Raw genomic sequence first — 25358 nt, 5'->3', positions numbered from 1 at the left:
ATATGTTTGACGACCTATCATATTCTGGTTTGTCAAACAGCAAAGTATATGTACTTTTTTGTTTGAAGTAAAAACAGCGACTGACTCGTTTTCTGGCAAAACATCTGGCAGCTTTTGCCCCAAAGCATGCGCCAACAATTTCTGACATTTCACTGTAAATTTTTTGAGTGTACGTTTGTGTTTTATATTTCTGTTGGACACGACGCTTAAGATTTATTTATTTTATAAAAATAAATAATATATAACTTTATAAATAGATAATTTATAAACTATGGCAGAATCTGGTCAAATCTCAAAAAAGTAAGTAATCAATAAAACAACAAAAACTGGCTTTAAAACAAATAAAAAGACCAACTCTCTGCCGTGTTGTCAAAAAGAATTGTATTATGAGTCGTTGTCGGTAATCCAGAATATTAGCAAAAAAAATGTGAGGTTATGATGAAATCATACACGCAATTTTAAAAATTATTAGACGACATAGGAAATGTTTAAAATTCCTTAAAATTTAAAGAAAATTGGAATATTATTAATAAAAAGAAATATTTCACAAATAAAATAACAAAACAAACATGTTGAATGTGATGAAATGTTGTACAAAAGTTGCACAGATTTCTAGTGTAAAACGCCATGTCTTTCAAAGTACTACAACTTTATTCCATGCCTCGACCAGTCTACAACAGCCCAGCAAAAAGACAAAACTGTAAATTTAGTAAAAAATCTAAATTTTTTAATATATAGCTATTGTTTTTTGTGTTTGTTTATATTTTTTTAGTGAACTTAAACGCCGCTTAAAGGCCGAACAGAAAGCCAAAGAAAAGGCCGAAAAGGAAGCTAATAAAGTGGCTACTGCTCCCGCTGCTAGCGGTGAGGGTAAAAAGAAATCTGCTGCATCAGAGGAAGAAATCTCTCCCAATGAATATTTCAAATTGCGTACAGCAGCTGTAGCTGAATTGAAAAAATCTCCCGAAACTGATCCCTATCCACACAAGTTTCATGTCAGTATTTCTTTAGAGAACTATATTAATAAATATACTAATCTTAAGGATGGTGAAATGTTGGAAAATGAACAATTAAGGTAAGATCTTGTATACTTAAGGACATTTCATATTTATATTAATATTTTTATATAAATATATAAATTAGCATTGCCGGACGTGTCCATGCCATACGTGAATCTGGAGCTAAATTGATTTTCTACGATTTACGTGGTGAAGGTGTTAAACTACAAGTTATGGCCAATGCAAAATTGTATAAAAGTGAAAAAGATTTTGAAGTTGATACTGGTAAAATTAGACGTGGTGATATTATTGGTATTAATGGCTTCCCAGCTAAAACTAAAAAGGGTGAATTATCCATTGTTCCTAAAGAGGTAGGTGATTATTTGAATTGTTTTTTGATAGTTCCTTAATTCATTGATGTATCTTAAATTTTAGATCAAATTATTGTCACCCTGTTTGCATATGTTGCCACACTTGCACTTTGGCTTAAAGGATAAAGAGACACGTTTCCGTCAACGTTATTTGGATTTAATTTTGAACAATAAAGTTCGTGAAACTTTCCAAATTCGTGCCAAGGTGAGATAGTTAACTAACAATTTGTGAACACGTTAAGATTCAAACACGTTTTCTAAAGGGAAATTATCTTCGATTCGAAATTCGCTTTTATAGGAAAATATTTCTATCAGAGAATAGACTTATATTCGAAGTTTATTTCTGTGAAACATTGAGTCTAATTAGAGGTCCATTTTTATACCAAAATTGACATCGATTCGTATGCATTTTCTAAAGAAAAGTCCATTTTGTCTATTTCTATGGAATAATTTACTTATATTTAAAATCTTTCTCTTTCCTGTATCAAGTCTAACTTTCCCTGTATTTAAATTTTCTTACAGATCATTTCATACGTACGTCAATTTTTGGATCGCATGGGTTTCCTTGAAATCGAAACACCCATGATGAATATGATTGCTGGAGGTGCTACTGCTAAACCATTCATTACTCATCACAACGACTTAAATATGGATCTATATATGCGTATTGCTCCTGAGTTGTATCACAAAATGTTGGTTGTCGGTGGTTTAGATCGTGTTTACGAAATTGGCAGACAATTCCGTAATGAAGGCATCGATTTGACACACAATCCCGAATTCACAACATGTGAATTCTATATGGCTTATGCTGATTATCATGATCTAATCGAAATGACCGAACAAATGGTATCCGGCATGGTAAAAGCTATACATGGTACCTATAAAATTAAATATCATCCTGAAGGACCTGAGGGACCCGAAGAAGAAATCGACTTTACGCCTCCCTTCAAAAGGGTTAGCATGATTAAGACGTTGGAAGAGAAATTGAATGTAAAATTCCCTTCGGCCACTACGTTAAATACCAAGGAGACCAATGAATTCTTGTCACAATTGTGCATTAAGCATAATGTTGAATGCCCAGCACCAAGAACTACAGCACGTTTGTTGGACAAATTGGTGGGTGAATTTATTGAGGAGACCTGTATTAATCCCACATTTATTTGTGAACATCCACAAATTATGTCACCCTTGGCTAAATATCACCGTAGTGAACCCGGTCTTACCGAACGTTTTGAATTGTTCGTTATGAAGAAAGAGGTATGCAATGCCTATACCGAATTAAATGATCCCATGGTGCAAAGAGAACGTTTCGAACAACAAGCCAGTGATAAGGCAGCCGGTGATGATGAAGCTCAACTTGTAGATGAAAACTTCTGTACAGCTTTGGAATATGGTTTGCCACCTACAGGTGGTTGGGGTATGGGTATTGATCGATTAACGATGTTCCTTACAGATGCCAATAATATAAAGGTGGGTTTTACAGAAACTTAAATTTTGTATTGTAAATAGTATTGATTTTTGAATTCGAATTTTAGGAAGTTTTATTATTCCCCGCCATGAAGCCTGACGATCCCAATCGTGCCCATCCAGCAGAATTGAATAATGCAGAAGAACAGAAACAATAAATATTTTGTTGACAAACTTTAGCTGGTTACTATTAGAAATTACTTAAATTTATTATTTATTTAAAGTGTTTCTATCCCTACTCCCCAATCCTTCTCTATAAGTTTTATAATTTATTTGTCAAAGTTAATTATTCTGTTCTGTATGAGTAAATCATGTTAAATCGGGAAAAAAATAACTGCATTTTGTAAGTTTTTAAAAGAGAAACAAATCATAAATGAACAATAAAATTGTGTTTCCATATGGGAATATACTCAAGGATAAACTCCCTTTATGTTTTATTTAACATAAATTGTTAAAAAGTTGTCCAAAAGGCATCGCTTTATATTGTCATATATTTTAAACTGAAACAAATAACCGTTATAAAATTTAACAGCTGACATCACTTAATAATCTTAAATTTATTTCTCTAAAAATTCTGGCAACATTCTATAAAAGTGCTGCCAAGTTTTAGGTAATTATTATTGTTTATGATTTTCACATTACAAAGCTTTCATATACAACATGAAAAATTAAACAGCTGTTCGAAAAATTCAAGCACGAGAAGAAAAAATTGTTTATCTGTGAAAATTCACTCAAATTAGAAATAAAATTAAAAATAAATGTATTAAAAGTATAGAAAACCTATAATTGTATAACTAAAAACATGTAGCAAGTGATAAAGTGAAAGAAATCAATAAATTTACAATGAAAATAATTTGAATATTCTTGAAAATAGAACTATAAAATTTTAGATTCAATAAAGGTGTCATACAAAAGATAACTTGCAGCAAAAGTGCATTAATTAAATATTTTAACACCCGAAAATGGATGGAAATGGTAATCAGCGGAAACGTGGTGGACGTTTGGCTAAAAATTCCAATAACAATGAACCGCAGTCGCCTGCAGCAACTGCAGAACTTAATGAGGTCATGGAGGTGTCGGCCGTAGCCATATCCCCGACCTTAGAGGAGGCCGAAACTACCACCAGTGCACCAGCCTCAGAGTGTAGACGTAGTTCACGTAAGAAAATTATTAAATTTGATGTACGCGACTTACTAAATAAGAATCGTAAGACACACAAAATACAAATCGAAGCTAGAATTGACTCTAACGCTCCCACCACCTCTAAAGCTAACACAGCGGGTGGTAATGAGGTAGGCAATTCAAAAGCCGCCACCAATGTAAGAGAAGATTTGCTTTCAAAGCAAAAAACATTTTTGGAAAAATCTGCCATTTTCAGACGTTACTCTATATCGCAGGAACACAAACCACCACCTCCTCCCTTACCCATACCCCCTTTACTGGGTAAGACTAACGACAATAAAGATGCTTCGTTTTCAGCAAGCTCTAGCTCTCGTCGTTTAAGTCGTACCCAAGAATTTTTCAGTAACGTAATGATAAAACCTAAACAAACTACTAGTCTTATTGTGGCACAGATAGAGAGCAGTACACCCAGCACTACAACGTCTACAGCAAAACGTAAAAGTCTTAATAAATTACTAGAACTTGAAACTAAAGCTGGGGCTACTAATGATGCAGAAATTTCACCCACGGGTCAATTAAAGAAAAGGGGTAGACCGCCTAAATTTAAGACACAAACTTCTTCAGATGCAGTAGTCAGTACTGCCGCCCAAGAGGATGTGCCTAAGAAAAAAATAACCCCAGAAAAGGCTAAAAATTGGAAGGAGTATAAAGCCTGTTTGGCCCAACAATCTGGCAGCCAGCAGGAAGATCTAGAAGAATTCAAGTCTCTAAAGGAAAGTGCACAATCAACACCTTTAAAATGGAAACAAAGTGAAAACGTATCTAACATGGCATTAACCTTAGAGGACACACAACAATCTGATATTTCTAAATCCGAAGATGATGATGGTAGCTTTAGTGGCTTCAAAACCAGTAAAGAAGATTTAAGCTGTGATTCGCCGGCTATAGGAAATGATTTGAAAGAAAAGCTGTTTACAGTCGAAGCTTTAACAGAATCTAAGGGCAAACTAAAAATGTTAAAGTCCAAAACGTCTTTAAAAACTGAAGCTTTGTCAGAAAAACCAGTAGTAGAATTAGACATAAAAGTTTCAAAAGAAGAAACGTCAAGTAGTGAACAACTCGCTTCAGAAGAGAAAGTTACTAAAGACATTAATTCTCTTAAAGATAGTTCTTTAACAGCAAAACCTGAAACGATATCAATAGAATCTGAAGATGATGGAAAAGAAAAACAAACTATTACACTAAAGCAAGATGAAATAATTGAAACTAATATAGCAAATTTGTTGCAGGATGATAAAAATGTCAAAGATTCTCTGCCATCTAGAAGGTCCACAAGAAAATCTCCTGAAATATTTAAAAACAAAGATACAGAAATGAAAAACGCAAGTATAACCAGAAGAAGCCAAGTTAAATCTCCAGTTGTTGTAGAAACTAAAACAAAAGAAGAAATCAAAATTGATAAGAATTATGATAAAGTTGAAACTTTAGAAATAACATCAATACAACCAAATACATCTGAAACAATTGATAACAATGTAACTAAACAACCAATACGTTCCACACGTAGACAGTTAAGAAAAGATGATATCAAGGAAACTCCTACTAAAAGTGAAGAGCTAATGGAAAATAAAACAAAACCTACAACTACAAAATTAGAAGAAAAAGTTCCTAAAATTACACAGGAAACGCCTAAAGAAGCTAAACAAGAAACTCCACAAACTGAAGTCCAAACAATAGAAAAAGAGGAACTAAAAAGTTCTGATATTTTAAGCAAAACAGCAGAACAAATCCTAGATGAATGTACACCCGAAACAAAATTATCTGATGCTGATATTTTGCTTTTAACCAGCCAAACACAGCCCTCAACTCCCTCGCAAGGATCAATAAAAACCTATTCACGCACCTCTAGTTCATCAGAATCTGAAAATGCTTCTGAACGCAGTTCTTACTCATCGGATCCGTCGTCGGGCACCTCTTCTTCGGGACGTTCTTATAAATCCGGTGACAAATTGAGAGTTTCACTCAAACGCATTTCATTGCCAAAGAGTCCCTCTACCTCTTCGCAAACTTCTACTTCAGAGGAGCTTAATTCTAACGCAATTTCCTCGAATGTCCTTAAAAAGAAACCTCCATTGGCTAAACGTTCCAAAAGATTACAAAAGAAATTTGTAGAAATGTTGGAAAACCAAAACGATTCAGAAGATTCAAAAATTGAGCAAGTTAGTTTGTCCGAAGACGAAAACAATTCAAATGAAATTATTGCCCAGACTTTAGCAATGATTGAAGCTCCACAAGAAACCGCAGAAAGTTGTATTGTAAGTGAAAATTTAGACTCAAACTCAAATGATTCTATAAACACAAAAATAGTTAAAGGAAATATGGGAAAAAGGAAATCTTTAAGAAATCGCAAAAATAATAGCAATGAGGAAAATGATAACGAAAGTGATAAATCTAATGCTACAGACAAGGAAACTTTAGAAGACAAAGAAGTGGAAATAAAGCAACAATTGCAAATCAAACTAACAGACTTAAAACAAAAGAATTTAGGAAAGGATAAAGAAGTAGAAGGGCAGCAGGAAATTCCGAAAGATATAGAGAAGACTCTGGAATTACAGAAGACAGCAGCAATAGATGAACCAAGTGATGAATCGAATGATAGCCAGCAAATAAAGAAGTTTAAAAACGAGCAGCCTATAAAAAAACAACCACCAAGAAAGCTTAAAAAGCAAACGTCACTAGAGGTTACAGCAACACTTCAAGAAGAATCTACTAAGGAAAAATTGGAAACAGAAGTAATCTTAGAAAATAAAGAGCAAATGTTAGCAAAACTCTCTGGCAAAGATAAAGCAAGTTTGAGAAATAAGTCGACAGCCGAGGAACACACAAATGAAACTTCTGCGACTACAATAGAGAGAGTTGCAAGCCCCTCCACTGAGAAGTTTGAAAAACAAGAAATACCAACAACCAGAAGCAAAACTAACAAACAAGTCACAGAAATAAAGAATCAAGCTGAAGAAATTGACGAAACACAAATAAGGGAAATAAGCATGACAGGATATTCTAAACAATCTTCTGAAGAAAAGGTTGAAAAGGATAAATCAGTGGCAACAGAAACGTCTGACAGTTCAGCATGCATAACGAATAATTCAGAAATATCAAGGCAACCTGAAAAAACTAGTAAAATCCCTACAACTAGAAGTAAAACTAATAAAGAAGATAGTAATGTAAGTCAAGCGGAAAATCTAGCATCAATTGAGCCATCAATTTCTTCCCAAAACTTCTCTAAAAGAAAAGCTCAACAGAAAACTGAAATAGTCCCGGATGTAAATGATACAGAAACTTCGAAAATCGCAACTGACCCAAATAATTCTGACAAAGAAAAGTTGAACACAAATAATGAAGAGATTTATGAGGAGGAAGCCCAAAACTCCACCTTCAACTTAACCACTAGAAGTAAAACAATTAAAGCAACAATTTCAAAGATTACAGAGGAAAAGCCAATCGCAAACGAAGATTTAGCGAAATCTGAAATAAACCAGGAAAAATCTGTAGAAACTACCACTAAGAGAAGTAAATCTCCTAAAGAGAAGTCAAACAAAAGCGATGAAATTAGCAATATCTCAACTACTAGAAGCAAAACTAATAAAGAACAGATTTCGTTAAAAGAATCAGAGGTTCCAGCGGTAATTATTAATGAAATACCCAAACAAGAAGAGTCAATGCAGCAACAAACTTCCTTATCTACAAAAGAGAGAAGTAAATCTCCTAAAGAGAAAGTTTCCTCAACTAAAGAAGAAATATCTGAGGAATTACAATTAGAAGTTACAAAATTAACACCAAATAGACGGAAAAATAATAAAGAAGACTCTTCTGTGGCAAAGGAAGAATTAATACAAGAGCAATCCTCTGCCATTACAAAATTAAGAAGTCAATCTCCTAAAGATATTAATTTAGCAATTAATAAAGACAAATCTAAGGAAACACTAGAAAAGGCTCCAAAAATCACACCAAATAGAAGAAAAACTTATGAGGAAGACACTTCTGCTATGAAAGATGTAATAATGCAAACAAAAGAAAACACCCAATCCACTACAGAAAAAATGACTACTAGTAACGATGAAGAATCCTCAACTTCTCTGGAGAAAACATCAAAAATAACATCAAGTAAAAAGAAAACGAATAGAGAAAATATTACTGCTACAACGGAAGGCATAATGACAGAGAAATCTTCTGAAACCACAAAAGAAAGAAGTAAATCTCCTAAAGAAAAGACTAATGATGAACAAATTATAGATTCACAGGATAAAACTCACGCAACAACTAGAAGAAGTAACAATAAGGATGACGACTTAAAGCCGGAACAATCTTGTGAAAGTTTAAAAGAACGAAGTCAATCACCTAAAGAGGAGATAGATAAGACTGATGAAGCAAAATCTAAGGATTTGCATGAGAAAACTTCAAAAATTATAACAACTAGAAGAAGAAATATTAAGGAAGACACTTCGAACTCAAAAATGGAAATAATGCAAGAATTATCTAGTGAGTCTATAAAAGAAGGAAGTCAATCTCCTAAAGAGAAAATAGATAAGACTGATGAAGCAATTTCCAACAATTCACAGAAGAAAACTCCAAAAATCGCAACAAATAGAAAAAGGAATGTTAAGGAAGACGCTTTAAACACAAAACAGGAATTAACTCAAGAACTGTCTTCTGAGTCTACAAAAGAACGAAGTCTATCTCCTAAAGTGAAGCTAACAAAGACAATTGAAGAAAACTCTGCAGATGGAAAAGATAAAAAGGAGGAAACTTCTACCGAGGAGAAGCCTGCTGTCATAGATGAAACTATCATTTCAGAAAATAAGGAGCAACAAAACTCCTTGGAATCTAATAAAACAACAACAGAATGTAGTAAAACTCCTGAAGAGGAATCTGCTGAAAAACAACTAAAACATGAACAAATCACCACAACTAGAAGAAGCAAAGGTAATAAAAAAGAAGATATATGTGAAATTACTCCAACAAGAGTTAAATCTAAAAAATCAAACATTTTCGCAGAAAAAGCCAACGAATCACCTAGCGAAAAACCCATGGCTGACGAAATGCATGCAGAAACTTCAAAAGCTGCCATGGAAACTATTGTATCAGCTGGTACACAAGAAAGCAAAGACTTGACTCCTTCAGAAAATCTTGAAACTAACTCTTCTACCTTCATCAACTCTAAACTGCATGCCGAATCTCTTAAATTATCACAAACGATAGAAGACAAAACTCACGAAATCATAACAAGAGATACTTCTAAATCACCAACTTGCTCCAAAGTTCAACAAACATCCTTAGCTAAAAGAAAATCTTTAAGAAATCAAAAAGACTCAAACACCACTGAAATAACGCCCGAATCTACAAGTGAAACTGCACAAGAAAGCTCTTTAACACTCCAAACGCAACAGGAAACATCATCAAAAGAGAAGCAAGAACATGAAGAATCAATTAAAATTACAAAACGTAAAGGTAGAAAATCGCGTTTTAAAAATCTATATGGTCCTGATATTGAATCGGAAACTGACAGTAATAATGGAAAATGTACTCCTATCGAAGAGATAATTCAGCATAAATTTAAGGAGCAGCCAAGTACTTCAGCAAAAGAAAACCTAGAAGAAGAGAAACAAGAGGTACCACAAGTCACAAAGGAAGCTGATAAAGCTTCTGAAATAGAAGTAAATCCTTCAGATATCCAGTCTCAGCAATCTGTTGCAAGTGGCAATGAACAATCGGCAAATCTTTTAAGCTCTCAAATACAAAATGTTAGCATTGAAACGAATACTTTACTGGACATTTTGCGTAGAGTACAATCAAACACAGAAGCTGCTTTAAAAGCATGCAAAGTTGAGTCATCTAACCCAAAAACGGAGATTGATAATAACAGCGAGACTTCAGCTAAAGTTCAAATTGAGGAAAATGTTAAAACATCACAAGATCTGTCAGAAACCTCTAAAGAATCGAATACAGTTCTAACAAAAGCGGAGGAAGATTCCACAAACACACAAGAAACTAAACATAGTTCACCCGCACGTTCTTGTACGGAGTCTCCATTAACTCTTAAGAAAATTAATTTATCACCAGCACGTTCGGAATCGGCCTCTCCGTTGACACTTAAAAAGATCACACAATCACCCACACGTTCGGATTCTTCATCACCTTTGACCCTTAAGAAAGTAACGAGGCGTTATGAAAGACGTAGTCGTCGTGGAGAAGATTCAGATCACAAAACTTTAGAGGAAACATTTGCAGAAATTGCAGCACAAAGTTCAAAAGCTGTATTAGCCGCTAAAGAATTTGATATAAATGAGGAACAAAATACAAGTGAGAATTCACAACTCGAATTAAATACTTTAACAAATACTGGTACTGAACAAATTGAGGAAATTTTCACAAAAATCGAAAGTGATCCTAATACACAAACAGCAAGTGATCCTCAAGTTCAAACATTGAATGTTGAAGAAAATGTCGATAAAAGAGCAGAGGATTTGCAAAATGTTTCACAGTTGCCGGAAGAAACAGGAAAAGTAACCGAGGTGACTGAACCAGCTGAAATTGAGAAACCAACTGTTGAAAATGTAGTTGAAGAAAGTACTAAAGTTACTCCTGCAAGAAGAGGCCGTAAGCCGAAAAATCGTGCTTTGGAAGTCCCATTGGCAAAAGAAGATATCGATATTGGAAGTCCAACAAAAGCAAAAGAAGTTATTGATGAATCTCTCAAAGAAGCAGAATGCCGAGCACAGAAACCATCAGATGAAAAAACACCAAATGAGGAGGAGAAAGTTGAAAACAAAACAATTAAATCCAAAAAAACTAAAGCAATTTCCAGCTTAACAACTCCTGAGTTAGCACAAACTGAAGAAACGCCTGAAAGCTTAAAAGAAGCTCAACCGCAACTTCCAGAAACTTGCGATTTGTCCCAAATAAACACAGACTGTTCGTTAAAACCTTGCGACGAAGCAAATGAATGTAAAGTTAGCAAAAAATCCAATAAAAAACGTGATACTTCTAAGGGAGAATCAATAGCAGAAGATTCCGCAATTCTAGATAACCTTCCTGCAAAAGACAAAGAAGATGAAGTTCGAACTCCCAAACAAGCAGCGAAAAAACGTGATACATCTCAAACAAAAAGTGAAACCAAAACGGCTGGAAAGAAACTAACAAAGAAAACTAAAAATGAGGAAGAGGATGACACTTCAGTGAAAACTAATCCTACTACTATCACCACAACACCTCCACCCTCGAAAAGAGGACGAAAACCTAAAAACCAACAACAAGAAACACCACAAACCTCTACCGGCTCTAAGAAGAAGAACAAAAAGGAATTGCAAGCGGAGCAAAATGAAGAATTAAATGAAGACAAAAGAAAAACCATAGATTCTGAAAGTGAATCACTTAACTCTTCTTTAGACAGATCTCTAGATGATAAATTGGCTAAAAAGAAACGTCAAAAGAAACTAAAAGAAGCTTTTGAAGCGGCTCTAACAGATGATACAGAAACCAAAAATAAGGAAACTTTAAAAACAGAAGTCCCCAGCACTTCAAATATCAGCAACTTTGGTTTGACATTGCTTAACAATTCACCGCCGCCTGAAAGGAGAGTTTCAAATGATATGCCAGCTGTAGCTAGTAAAATTACTTGTGTCACCCCCGTGGAGGCGGATGAAGATCCAGATCCTTTAAAAGATATTGAAAAGTTTATAGCAGATGGTGTTAATCTTTTGAAAAAAGATTACAAACTAGATGAGGACAGTGTGGACGATGTAATACCGCCCAACACAACTACTACAGCCATTGATGTGGCAGAAGAACCGATGAAAGAAGAAAACAATGAAGAAATAAAACCTGTATTTAATACTTTTGAAACTCCAGCTGATACCCCCATAAATACACCCAGTGTTACACCACCACCCAAAAGTCCTACATCCATAGAATCATCAACACCCGATGAAATTTCTGGAGTCCGACGATCACATCGTATTAAACTTATAACCAAAACTCCCAAAGCATTGGTAGGCAGAGGTTTGGTAAAGGATAAAGAACGTTTCTCCATTAAAGATGATGTGGAAACCAAAAGTCATTACACACTAGACGATCATCTTACCGATTTGGCAGAGGTGGAAGCGAAGAATGCCAAATTTCTTAAAGAAATGGAAGAACGTCTTAGCAATTTCCAAGTCATAAAGGAAAATGAGTATTTGTGTGAACGTGTGATAAGTAGAGAGGCTCGTAAAATGATTTGTGATTGTTTCCTAACACACGAAGAAGAAGAACGTGGTGAATTGGGCTGTGGCGAAGATTGTCTCAATCGTTTGCTTATGATTGAATGCGGCGCTGAATGTAATGTTAAGGAACGTTGCACGAACAAACGTTTCCAGAAATTACTCTGTTCTCCCTGTCGTGTATTTCGTACCGAAAAGAAAGGCTTTGGCATAATGGCTGATATAGAAATCTTGCCGGGAGAGTTTATAATGGAATATGTGGGTGAGGTTATAGACACCGATGAGTTTGAGAAACGTCGCATTATGTATTCTCAAGATAAAAACCGTCATTACTACTTTATGGCTTTAAGAAGTGATGCCATAATAGATGCCACCATTAAGGGCAACATATCACGTTTTATCAATCACTCTTGTGATCCCAATGCAGAAACTCAAAAATGGACGGTAAATGGAGAATTGAGAATTGGTTTCTTTAGCCGTAAATCTATTATGCCGGGGGAGGAAATTACGTTTAATTATCAATACCAAAGATATGGTAGAGAGGCCCAGCGTTGTTATTGTGAGTCGGCAAATTGTACTGGTTGGATTGGTCAAGAACCCACTTCCGATGAAGGCGAACAATTAGATGACGATGATGAGTATGAAGAATCTGAAGAAGAAGCTGATACTTCGAATCTTCTGGTACAAGATGATGATGAAGATAGTGATGCTAGTGAGGCTGATCCAGAGGAAGTGCAAAAACAATTGGAAATGGCAGCTGCCCAAGCAGAAGTTGAATTGGCTCCCCTGCAATTGCTAGAGGGAAAGGCTAAGCGCGAAGAGTCTGCACCAAAAGAAGAAGAAACTCACAAATCCGAAAGTGAAGAAGATTCTAAGAGCAAATTCAAAAAACTACTCTCAAAAATGGCCGAAAAGGTGGCAGCCAAACAAAAACAAAACAAACGTGAACAAAAGATGCAGCGCAAAAAGAAATCCAAGGAGTCGTCTACCGACTTAAGCAATAAATTAAGATTTTTAGAAGATCCCGACATAGAAGATGAGGTAGGATTCTTAAAGGAGTGTGGCCTGAAAAATCAATCTGATACTCTACGTCTATCACGTTTAATGGTGAGAGCTAAATTAGTACAAACACGACTTAATCTGCTGGAGATATTGCGTCAAGGTGACTTGCCCTGTAGACGTTTGTTTTTGGATTATCATGGTTTACGTTTGCTGCATGGTTGGATGAGTGAAGATGCTGGTAATATGCAAATACGTCTTGCACTGCTACAAACTTTAGAAACTTTACCTATTGCCAACAAAACGGTCCTAACAGATAGTAAGGTTATGCAAGTGGTGCGCAATTGGTGCGGCCAAAATAGCAACCTATCGCCCAATGAAGATTCCTCTAGTAGCAATAGTAATTCACAAGATGTTCCCGTGCAAGCAGCAGCAAACTTTGAAGAGGGTTCCGATTTGGCTGAATTGCAAAAATTGGCAGTTAAACTTATCACCACTTGGGAGGGACTGCCTGAAATATTCCGCATACCCAAAAAGGAACGAATAGAACAAATGAAAGAGCATGAACGTGAAGCCGATCGACAATATGCTGCCAATGCTGAGACGCAGGAAAATACCAATACCACAGCTATCGATCGTTATCGTCGAGATCGTTTTGGACGTGATAACTCTACTACAGCTTCCAGCACTTCTGGACGTTTCGTTAAACCCAATAATGGCAATCCCCATAGAACTAACAATACCACGCCGGAAAACAATAAGAATCTGTCTAAAGCTCAGAGACGTGAAATGTTTGCCGCCAAAGTGGCCAGAGATGAGGCTGAAAAACGTTTGGCTGAGGAAAGGCGTGAGTTTGAAACCAAATGTCGTTTCTTTGGTTTAGATCCAAAAAAGACGCGACAACAGGACATACCATTTTGTGTTAATCCTGCTACAGGCCAATGGTTTTCCATCGAACGCAAACCCATAAACACTCCGCCCAGTTATGCGCATGTGCAAGTGCCCGTTAAACCCAAATCCACTGATCCCAATGATTATCAATTGCCAGCCGTCTGCAGTACATTACCACCCCAATGGAAGTATGCCATTACACCGCAGGGTAAAATCTATTATTATCATATTAAAAATCGTATACCACAGTGGGAACCACCAACGCCAGCCCAGCTGCAGCAATGTGAAATGGAGGCTAGAGATGATGATTCTGAAAGTGAACTTACCACCACAGCCGGTGAGGATAGCAGTGATGACGACGATGAAGTACTAATAGGCATGGATGCTGCTCAATTAAAGGCCTACATAGATCGTAAAGTGGAGATGCGACGCCAGAAACGTTATCAACGTTTGGTCGTTGAAAGGTCTATAAGTGTAAGTCTAGTTGTATGTTTTATATTGAATATACATTTTCGAAATCTATAAAAGAGAAGATTTCGAGTATTGGCTATAAATGAAGAAAAGTTCCGAATAGTTTCCATAAAAAAACAGAAATTTTTATTTAAATTCTGCTATGAAATCTTTAATAAAATATATTTTTAGCCCCGACGTGAAGAAGATCGCATTTACAATCAAATGGAGGTGAGAAAATACAAGGAAAATAAGGAGAAGATACGCAAACGAAAGGAGGAAATACGACGTAAACGAGCTGAGGCTTTAAGGCAAACATCCCTTAATATGTGTACACTAGGCAGTATAAACGAAACAAATCCAAATACCCAAAAAACACAAATTGAAAGTCCTGAAGATCAAGGAGTTTTACCCATACAAGACTATTTACTATCATCCGATGAAGAAGTTGATCTTAAGGTAGAAGTCAATAGTCCACTAATGGATAAAATTGTAGAGGGCGACAAAATTGTCGATGAATTAGATGCTTTAACCACTAAGAGACAATTGAAAAGACCACTGCCACCGCATCGTGATCTAAATGAGCCCTCGACATCTTCATCGCCAGCCTCAACGTCGGGACTTAATGTACTCATAGCCCGGCAAGAATACAAGAAACGTAAATTGGAAAAGAAAGAAAAAAGGTAAAATAGATAATTTCCTTTAAAATTAAATTTAAAACAAACTGTATTTATTTTTTGTAGAAAACCCAAAGAACAAGATGCTAAATATCGTAAAAATAAAGAAAAATTCCGTTGTGAGATAGCGGGTATAATCGTGCATCATTTAAAACCATATCGTAAGGAAACCTGCACAGTGGGACGTATACAATCTAATGAAGATTTCAATCATTTGGCACGCAAAGTAATTATTAAATTATTTTTCTATAAATATTTATCTTAATTTAAATAATTTTTGATATTTTCGTTTTTAGTTAACCCATTTCGTTATGATTAAGGAATTAAAATATTGTGAATCGGTGGGTCAAACTTTAGTTGTTACCGAATCCGTTAAAAGTAAATCACGTGAATTTATTAAGAAATACATGGCCAAGTATACGGATGTCTATGTAAAACCATCTAATGATCCCGATTTTAAAGATATACCTTTTACTTTGTAAATTTATTTTTATTTTATTTATCATTTTTTTTAGATTAAGATAATCTATATCGCATAATAGTATATAGTTGAATAGCGTTTTATGAATATATATTTAAAAATTGTTGAAAATTTTCTCAAATATTAAAAAATAACATATATTTTAAAAAATTTTCATTAGTATGTATGTATGTACTTTTATTAATTAATAAATGAAGGCAAATCTGTTTGCAGGAAAAATATAAGAAATATTCAATTTGGAAAAGTGTGTTTTAATTTACAAGGAACAAGCTTAAGAAGCAAATTTAAAAAAAAGGGAAAATAATGAAAATATTCTATTAAAGTGAAATTTTCTGCAAAAGAACATTTTCGAAACTTGTTTTTATAAAAGGAGATTAATTCTGATTTTTCCTTTTATAAAAGCAGAACTATTTGAAAAGATTTTTTAAAAATAGGAAATAATTTCGAAATTTTTCTATAAAAGAAGAGCAATTTCGAAACATTTATATATACACAGAAAAATTTCGTTTCTTTTTTTTTATAAAAATTTTCTTTAAAAATAGAACAATTACAAAACTTCTATAAAAAAAGAATATTTTCTTTAAAAAACAGAAAAATTTCAAAACTTTTCTATAAAAACAGAACAACTTTTAAACGCTTCTGTAAAAACAGAATAATTTTTGAAAACTTTTCTATAAAAACAGAACAATTTCGAAATTTTTCTATTAAAGTAAAACAATTTCGTTACATTTTTATGAAAAGGAAAAATTTCTAAACTTTTCTATAAAAAGAGAACAATTTTAAAACTTTTCTGTAAAAACAGAACAATTTTTTAAAACTTTTCTATAAAAACAGAACAATTTCGAAATTTTTCTATTAAAGTATAACAATTTCGTTACTATTTTATGAAAAGGAAAAATTTCAAAACTTTTCTATAAAAACAGAACAACTTTTAAAACTTTTCTGTAAAAACAGAAAAATTTTTTAAAACTTTTCTATAAAAACAGAACAATTTCTAAAATTTTTGTAAAGTATAACAATTTCGTTACTATTTTATGAAAAGGAAAAATTTCAAAACTTTTCTATAAAAACAGAACAACTTTTAAAACTTTTCTGTAAAAACAGAAAAATTTTTTAAAACTTTTCTATAAAAACAAAATAATTTCGGAACTTTTCTATTAAAGTATAACAATTTCGTTACTATTTTATGAAAAATTTCAATACTAATATTAAACAAAAAAAATAAAAAAAAAACTTTTCTATTAAAACAGAACAATTTCGTTACATTTCTTATTAAAAAAGAACAATATCAAAACTCTTCTAAAAAGAACAGTTTTGGAAAATTTCCTACAAAAAGTAAAATATTTTGAAAACTTTCTATAAAAGATAAAATATTTGGAAAAGTTTCTATAAAAAGTAAATTTTTTTGGAAATTTTCTAATAAAAAGTAAAATTTTTGGAAAATTTCCTATAAAAAGTAAAATTTTTGGAAAATTTCCTACAAAAAGTAAAATTTCTTAAAAAAAGTTAAATTTTTGGAAAATTTCTAATAAAAAGTAAAATTTTTGGAAAATTTCCTATAAAAAGTAAAATTTTTGAAAAATTTCCTATAAAAAGTAAAATATTTGTAAAACTTTCTATAAAAAGTAAAATTTTTGGAAAATTTCCTACAAAAAGTAAAATATTTGGAAAATTTCCTATAAAAAGTAAAATTTTTCGAAAATTTCCTATAAAAAGTAAATCTTCTGGAAAACTTCCTATAAAAAGTAAAATTTTTAATAAATTTTTTATAAAAAGTAAAATTTTTAATAAATTTTTTATAAAAAGTAAAATATTTGAAAAATTTTTTATTTAAAAAGTTTATTTTTTTATTTCTTTATAAAAAGTAAAATATTTTGAATATTTTCTATAAATTTTCAAAAATTTACTATAAAAAGTAAAATATTCTATAAAAATATTCTATAAAAAAGAATTTGCTATAAACAATCACATTTTTGAGAATTTCTTATAAAAAGTATTTTTTTTTTTTATTTTTGAAAATTTCTTATAAAATAAGTTTTCGAAATTTTAAATATGTTACAAAAAGTAAAAAAATTATACCAACCATTTAATTTCAAATCAAAACACTTGTTTTTTTACTTAAAATTTACATTGTTGTTTTTTTATTTATGACTTTTTTACGGTCAAAATTTACTTACGAATCTAAAGTACTAATTTTAATTCTATTAATGATATAAGGAAAAAAATCAAGAAATTTGTAAACATATTGTATTGTATATAAATATTATATTTAAACAAAATTATTAAACATTTTCTTCATTCATGTTGTTTTTTTTTTTCATTTGTTTTATAGCCTTTGTTTTTAAAATACTAACAATTTATAAAAAAGATAGAAGAAACACATATTAATTGTAAAGAAAAAAATGTACAACAGTTTTCTCATACTTAAATACATTTAAGAAACAATATAAAAAAAGACACCAAATATAGAAATAATAAAAAGAATAGAAGAGAGTAATAATAAATGGAAGATTTTATTTTTATTTATACAAAAAAAAAAAATTAGAAATTATAATATAAACTAATAACCCCAAATAAAAATTTTAAAGAAAGTATTTAATTAATGCCCATAATTTAAAGTAGTTGTTTTTGTTGTAATTTTTGTTTTGTTTTAATTAAAAAAAAATTATTTAGTTTTTTTTTGTTTATCTGGCAAACAAATTTTTTGTTATAATAAATAAAAAAAAAATAGAAAAATGAAAATTATTTAATCGTTAAATACGATTAATTTAAAAAAATATGTATTTTTGTTGTTGTTTTTTATATGTATGTTTGTTGTATATATTTTAAATGTAAGTGAAAATATGAAAATGTTTTTTTCTCTTTAATTTTGTTTTGTGTTTTTGTTATTGTTCTTTCTTACATTTCATTAAATGTGTGTATGTGTATGTGTTTTATGTGTACCATAATCTACATAGTACAAGTCAATAGAGATAGATAGATATTTTTTGTATTTTATTTTTATATTTTTCAATCCTTTTTCAATAATTTTTATAAACAAAAATTATTATGTTCTTTTTTCTTTCATTCTTTCATAAATTTGTCTGATTTATGATTTATATGTTTATAATAATCCTTAGCATAAAAAAAAAAAAAAATTATAATAATAATAATCAAATTTTAATGTAATGAAACAAACAAAAAATTCGTTTAAGTGTCACAGCACCAAATTTTCAATTTGTTAATCTGTGAAGAAAGTAAAAGAACAATTTAATTATTTAAGCAATTAGTTAAATGGACTTATTAAATAAATAATTTATTATATTCATAAATTTTTCTTCTTTTTAGATTTTTTAGAAAATAATAAACAAATGTCTTTTTTAGTATTTTTTTTTTAACTAACTAAAAAAATCGGAAATTTCTACGAAACTGTACAAAAACTATCACTGAATTACAATTAAACTAGAACTGAGAACGAACTGAACAACAACTGAGTTGAACTGAACTAGAACTGAACAAGAACTGAACTAGGATTGAACTAAAACTGAACTAGAAATGAACTAGAACTGAACTAGAACTGAACTAGAACTGAACTAGAACTGAACTAGAACTGAACTAGAACTGAACTAGAACTGAACTAGAACTGAACTAGAACTGAACTAGAACTGAACTAGAACTGAACTAGAACTGAACTAGAACTGAACTAGAACTGAACTAGAACTGAACTAGAACTGAACTAGAACTGAACTAGAACTGAACTAGAACTGAACTAGAACTGAACTAGAACTGAACTAGAACTGAACTAGAACTGAACTAGAACTGAACTAGAACAGAACTAGAACTGAACTAGAACTGAACTAGAACTGAACTAGAACTGAACTAGAACTGAACTAGAACTGAACTAGAACTGAACTAGAACTGAACTAGAACTGAACTAGAACTGAACTTGAACTGAACTAGAACTGAACTAGAACTGAACTAGAACTGAACTAGAACTGAACTAGTCCTGAACTAGAACTGAACAAGAACTGAACTAGAACTGAACTTGAACTGAACTTGAACTGAACTTGAACTAAACTAGAACTGCATTAGAACTGAACTCGATTAGAAAAATATTCGAATAATAATATTTTTATAGAAATTTATATAGAAATAAAAAGAAATCGTGAAAATTCCTATTCTCATCAAATTTTACTAAATTTATTAAGGAACGATTAGATCAACTTATATGATTTATATCAACTCACCTGCTACCATAAACCATGTAAATGTAAATTTCGCGACAAAACCGAACGCACATCATTCGTAAACCTTAATGCATCCAACATGGGTAATAATGATAATAATGAAACATCCATGGGATCCGAAAACCAACTTTTAATTGGTATAGCATTGTTGGGAAAACAGCGATATGCAGCAGGAGAGTTATCAATTATGAATATCTAAATTTAAGTAAAAAAAACAAACATTAAAATAGCAATTAAACAAAGAAATCAACCACAATGAATAAACATACTCTATTTAAATCATTACAAATAGCTGATAAATCTTTGGTATATGAACCATAATCTGGCGTACAATGTTGACGATAATAGCGGCGACGTAATATATTACGGCCATTGTCTAATTTGTCAGCGACCGCAGCACCATAAATTTCCATGCTGGCGGTAAAAACCACTAAATCATACCATTGGGAGACCTTACGAAAAAAAATAGACAAAATTTATTAGAAAATATTAGGAAATTGATTTGTGAAAAGAAAACTACTTACCACATCTAAAAAGAAATCAACATGTGGTCTTTTATGTACAAAAAATCTAACTGGATGACGATCTATTGTCACTTTAACTGTAAAATCATGAGGTGTTCCTGGTTTCACCGTATTACGAGGCATAGCATTGTGATGCGAATGTATTAGTGTCTCATCTAAATCCAAAACTAAAGTTTTACGTTGCACAATGCTCAGGCGATGTCTGGATACCGGTGACAATGGGAAGAGTTCATATTTAACAGGTTGATACTGGACAAACTAAAGTGGTTCATATCAGTGTTTCTTTTTTTGCGGTTTTTGCAAATATTTATCTTATACATTATATTAAATTTAAATAAATTATATAAACAATTAACTTGCAATTTCTAAATAAATAAGAAGAAAAAATGCTAAGTAATTGTTTATATATGATTGGAGAGGGAATGAAAACGTTTGTATGTTTGATTAGTAATTTGATGTGGACAATTGTGTTTAGTGTTAATTCAACAAATTTTATTGATAACGAACATTTTTCTAATGCTGATAATGAACAGTTAATGTGTTTATCTATAGATACCAATTCCATCAGCAATAACGTTCCAATAGAAAGTCTTTCTATCAAAAAAAAAACTATCTTTGTTAAAAAGTATAACTGAACTGGAACTGAGATGTTACTAACTAAAACTGATGTAAAACTTAACTAGTTTTCATTCCTTCTTACCCTAATCATGTAACTTAAATAATTTACATAAAAAATTATACAATTAAATTTAAAAGAAGAAAAATACTTACAGCTCTGACTTGGCGATTGAACATAAAACATATGCAGGTCCATACTTTTGATAATAATACCAATAATGCACGGAATTTCATTTGAACGAGGGAAAACATTGGTAAGCTTCAAACTTACCAATGTACAACATAAAGTTAAAGTTTATTGTAAATCTATATAGTTTACTTGTTTTTTATACTTTCAAAAAAAATTTGTTTATCTAGAAATTAAAAAGAAAATTTTTATTTTAATAAAAATGTTAGCTGGATAAAAAGTAGGGTTCTATAAATCGACTTTCGAATAATCGAATTTTTGTTGAAAAAAGTCGAAAAGTCGAAGTCGACTATTTTGTTCCAAAAATGTCGATAACTCGACTATTGTCTGTGAAAAAAGTCGAAAAGTCGACTTTGTGAATAAAAGTCGAAAAAAGACGAAAAGTCTGAAAGTCGAAAAAAGTCGAAAAAGGTCGAATAAAGTCGAAAAAAGTCAAAGAAAGTCAAAAAGTCGGAAAAAGTCGAAAAATCGAAAATTGTAGAAACAAGTCAAAAATTTTAAAAAAGTGGAAAAAAATCAAAAACTCTAAAATAGTCGGAAAAACTCGAAAAAAGTCAAAAAATAGACGGAAAAAAGTAGAAAGAAGTCGAAAATAGTCAAAAAGTCGAAAATAGTCAAAAAGTCGAAAAAATCGAAAAAAGTCGAAAAGTCCACTATTTATAAAATACTTATAGTCTAAAGTCGACTTTTATTTAAATGAAAAAAGTCGAAAAGTTGAAAAATCGAATTTTCATAAAATGCAAAAAGTCAAAAAGTCGACTTTTAACTAAATGAAAAAAGTCGAAAAGTCGACTTTTCGTTTCAACTGTAGAACCCTAGTAAAGAGTGTGCCAAAAATTAAAAGTTTTTAGCAAAAAATTATAAAGAGGAAAAAATTTTTTTCTATTAATGAGAAAATCCCATTCTATGGGTTACTCTCGAAAAAACAAAAGGTAGCAGAATGCTGTACACAGAAATTTCGTCAAGCAATGCAAGACAATATCATTTGTTTATATGTGCTGCGTCAAATTAAAGTAGTCCTAGGGATACGCAGCATCCTAAGTCCCATAAGAAATACACATGTTTGTGTGAGGTGCACTGAAAAATCTGTTTAAGGTGAAAGTACACAACATGCGTTTTAAGCTTTTAAAACATTTTGCGCTTTACATGCTGCAAGTTACACACCTTGCGTCATTTTGATCTTTAATTTGCTTTTTTTTATAAAACTACTGTTTTAAAAATTAGTTAGTTTGAAAGGAGGATGTACACATATACATCAAATCTGAAGATATACACCTAGGCCTCTATCGGGCCTATTGTGCGCTCCTTAACCAGTGCCACAGGTATAAATCGAACCCACCTACCAAACTAGAACACTAAACACTAACCTACCGGAGACCACAGTTTTAAAAATTAAAATTTCTTCTATTGTTGGTGATATTTATTTCATTTTAGGTGATTCTAAACTAACACAAAACAAAATACAACCCTGATTAGCTGCCAACGCGTCAAAAGTTGAAAGTTGCTTAAGTTTTCGCGGCAGACGCGTTACAAACTACAGTATGTAGCTTGTTAAAAGCGGAAGGTCCAAACTACGCGTTTTAGCGTCAAAGCATTACGTGGTTTTTATACCTATACTTCGCATTTTACGCTACAAGTTACATGCAACACTTTTTAAGCGTCAAGTTGTTGTTTTATTTTTAAAAAATTTCGCGCTTTTTTACAGCTTTTACTTATTTTTTCATCATTAAACTCATTTTACTAATTAAAAAAAATTATAAAAAAGCATTAAAGAATATAAAATGTGGTAATCAGCTGACATGTTCGTGCGCCGCTTTTAACGTTTATAAAATTAGAAAGTAGAGTTACTTTAAGTATTCTACGCTTTTGCACCTGTAACATTTAGCATACAAATACATTGATTCTACTTTTCTAACAAACGCTTATAATGCCAGAAAGCGTGGAACGCGTGGTGTGGACCTCCAGCTTAAAAATTGCCCCCTCCCGCCGGGAAAGAAGCGCGCGCGCTTAATGTACAACAAGAAAAAATGTTTATTTAACAATTGCCTTATGTAGCAAGAAACAAATGTTTTCACTATAAATGTGTATGGTATTGCAGCAATTAATAATAAAATCAATAAAAAATCATTTTGGCTTTTAAACTGTTTTTCTTACTATGGATTTCTTATGCACATGTTTTTCTTGTTATATTAATTATAATGATTAATTATTGTTTATTATCTGCTGGCTACTTTTTTTCTTAATGTTATTATCTTTTTGATTTTTTTTATAGTAATTTTGTTAAATTAACCAAAAGTATAAATAAATAACATACACTTCACACACAAGTCTGCAAAACTAAAAAAATACGGTTACATACGAATTGAGGCGAATTTATGTGAGATTAACGCCGCCGCCGCTTTCTTCAGAGTTGGATAATTTTGTGCACATGTTAGATCACTTTAACAATCTTTTTGCCAATATAAAAACACATTAAGTAATAATTTTTAATTAGTTTAAAAATATTGACTTTCAATCTAAAGTAACTTATTTATATCATGTGTAACGGTTTTTTTATATTGTTAATTTTTTAGATTTCAATTGCAATAAACATTGATAAATTAAACATTTCCATTCCTGTTTATAGTTGAAACATCTAAGTTGCCGCTGTTTAGTCTTAAGGTATATGGAAGGAATATGTTTGTTTCTTGCTTTATTAACATTACTTTATAAATATATTTTAATTATTAACTGTAGAACAAGGTTAAAAAGAACCATTAAAATTCAAATTTTAATATAGAAGCAAGTATTAAATATATCTTAAAAAGGCACCACACATTTTTACATTCCTTTGGGCAACTCTTTTGCAGCAGAATAACATTTTTTTTTGCAATTTGCAGAAGGAGAGAAAACAATACAGTTCCATTATCTCTTCATTATCTATTTATCTCTCCTTTGCTCAAAGCAGAATGAAAAGAAAACACACTCACACACTAATATAACATTAAAGAGCAGGTAAAAAAAGCGGCTAAACAAAAATTATGATAGCACAATTTGCTGAATTATCAATTACATAAATTTTGCTTCCCAAAAAGAAACAAAAAAAGTAATTTATTTCCTTTTTGTTTTTTGGGAAAAAATTATTGGCTAAAATCCAAAAACAAACGAAAAGAATCTGCTGCAACCCGTGAATTATGAAATTTCTAAATTTTGACACTCTCTTTCCTTGCTATTTTGATATTTTTGTTATTTTTCTATTTTTTGTGAACACTTCTCCTCTTCTTTCATCTTTTAGAGATTTTTCTTTGACGTCGACATTCGTCGTAGTGATTTTTATTTTAATTTCGTATACCTTTTATAAAAATTCTTCACTTGCTTTTTTCCGATAAGATTGTATACTTATTTTAGCTTTTATTTTAAACTAACACTTGGTCTGTTTTATTAAATATTTTTTTTGTTTTTAAAACTTTGTTTCTGTTTATTTTCAGTATATTTTAGAAAATTTTCACTACCCGCTGAACTTTGCTTGCTTTTTTTCTGCCGTGTTGCATGTAGAGCTCTGCGCCGACAAATATTAACAACGTCTCCGACTGATAGTAAATATGTCGGCGGCAACTTAAAATAGACTGTAAGCCGGCTAAGTATTCAACTATTTTTAAATTTTCAACGATTTTAAATAAAAACGGAATCCGAGAGATCAGAAAGTGGGATTTTGTAAAGAATTATATTGTTTATAACAACGAAACAAAGCAAGCACAAAAGTTGTATGAGCAATTATGCAGGGATGGATAAAAAGTTCTTAAAAATTAAAAACAAATTCTATCCATATAAAACATCTTGCAGAAAATCAGTTTCTAAAAAATTTGGAGAATGCTATTGAATTAAAGTGTAATAAAAGAGTATTTCAACACATGAAATTGGAATGTTTTACTGGAATTAAACTTATTTTAAACTTTAATTCTAGCAAAAATACTTATTGGGTATAGTGTGGCAATGGAAAAATTCTGGCAGAATTTCTTTTCGAAGTCGGCAGAATTGACATCGACTGCACTTCCCATTTAAAATACACATGTTCGATGCCCTATCCTTTTACGGTATGACAAACCTGCA

At 31.6% G+C, this 25358-nt stretch overlaps 3 protein-coding genes across 8 annotated transcripts; 2 read left to right on the top strand and 1 right to left on the bottom strand.

Annotated features, from left to right (window-relative positions):
* The first annotated feature begins 143 nt into the window (after positions 1–143).
* Positions 144–3257, top strand: LOC111681639 (lysine--tRNA ligase). 2 transcript variants are annotated; one of them, XM_023443517.2, is made up of 6 exons: positions 144–300; positions 773–1075; positions 1144–1369; positions 1434–1574; positions 1892–2839; positions 2905–3257. In XM_023443517.2, the coding sequence occupies exons 1-6, from the start codon at positions 272–274 to the stop codon at positions 2992–2994; spliced, it is 1737 nt and encodes a 578-aa protein (XP_023299285.1). In that variant the 5' UTR covers positions 144–271; the 3' UTR covers positions 2995–3257. The 2 variants fall into 2 exon arrangements, with proteins under 2 accessions (XP_023299285.1, XP_023299284.1); XM_023443516.2 differs by lacking the exon at positions 144–300 and adding an exon at positions 325–700.
* Positions 3258–3499: 242 nt separating this feature from the next.
* On the top strand, positions 3500–15943 carry LOC111681651 (probable histone-lysine N-methyltransferase CG1716). 2 transcript variants are annotated; one of them, XM_046947349.1, is made up of 5 exons: positions 3500–8941; positions 9014–14580; positions 14749–15239; positions 15300–15459; positions 15530–15943. In XM_046947349.1, exons 1-5 carry the CDS (start codon positions 3799–3801, stop codon positions 15713–15715), a joined length of 11547 nt encoding a protein of 3848 aa, XP_046803305.1. In that variant the 5' UTR covers positions 3500–3798; the 3' UTR covers positions 15716–15943. The 2 variants fall into 2 exon arrangements, with proteins under 2 accessions (XP_046803305.1, XP_023299301.2); XM_023443533.2 differs by having other exon boundaries at positions 3500–14580.
* Positions 15944–18783: 2840 nt separating this feature from the next.
* LOC111681644 (CTD nuclear envelope phosphatase 1 homolog) lies at positions 18784–24814 on the bottom strand. 4 transcript variants are annotated; one of them, XM_046946969.1, is made up of 6 exons: positions 24601–24814; positions 21236–21435; positions 20465–20722; positions 20210–20392; positions 19941–20135; positions 18784–18939 (listed from the first exon to the last, which is right to left on the bottom strand). In XM_046946969.1, the coding sequence occupies exons 2-5, from the start codon at positions 21332–21334 to the stop codon at positions 19944–19946; spliced, it is 732 nt and encodes a 243-aa protein (XP_046802925.1). In that variant the 5' UTR covers positions 21335–21435; positions 24601–24814; the 3' UTR covers positions 18784–18939; positions 19941–19943. The 4 variants fall into 4 exon arrangements, with proteins under 4 accessions (XP_046802925.1, XP_046802928.1, XP_046802927.1 ...); XM_046946972.1 differs by having other exon boundaries at positions 20465–20713; positions 24601–24813; XM_046946971.1 differs by lacking the exon at positions 24601–24814 and adding an exon at positions 23584–23601.
* Positions 24815–25358: the final 544 nt, after the last annotated feature.

The sequence above is a fragment of the Lucilia cuprina genome, chromosome 3 (assembly GCF_022045245.1).
Source record: "Lucilia cuprina isolate Lc7/37 chromosome 3, ASM2204524v1, whole genome shotgun sequence".
NCBI classification, from domain to species: domain Eukaryota; kingdom Metazoa; phylum Arthropoda; class Insecta; order Diptera; family Calliphoridae; genus Lucilia; species Lucilia cuprina.
This window is presented reverse-complemented; position numbering and strand designations above follow the sequence as displayed.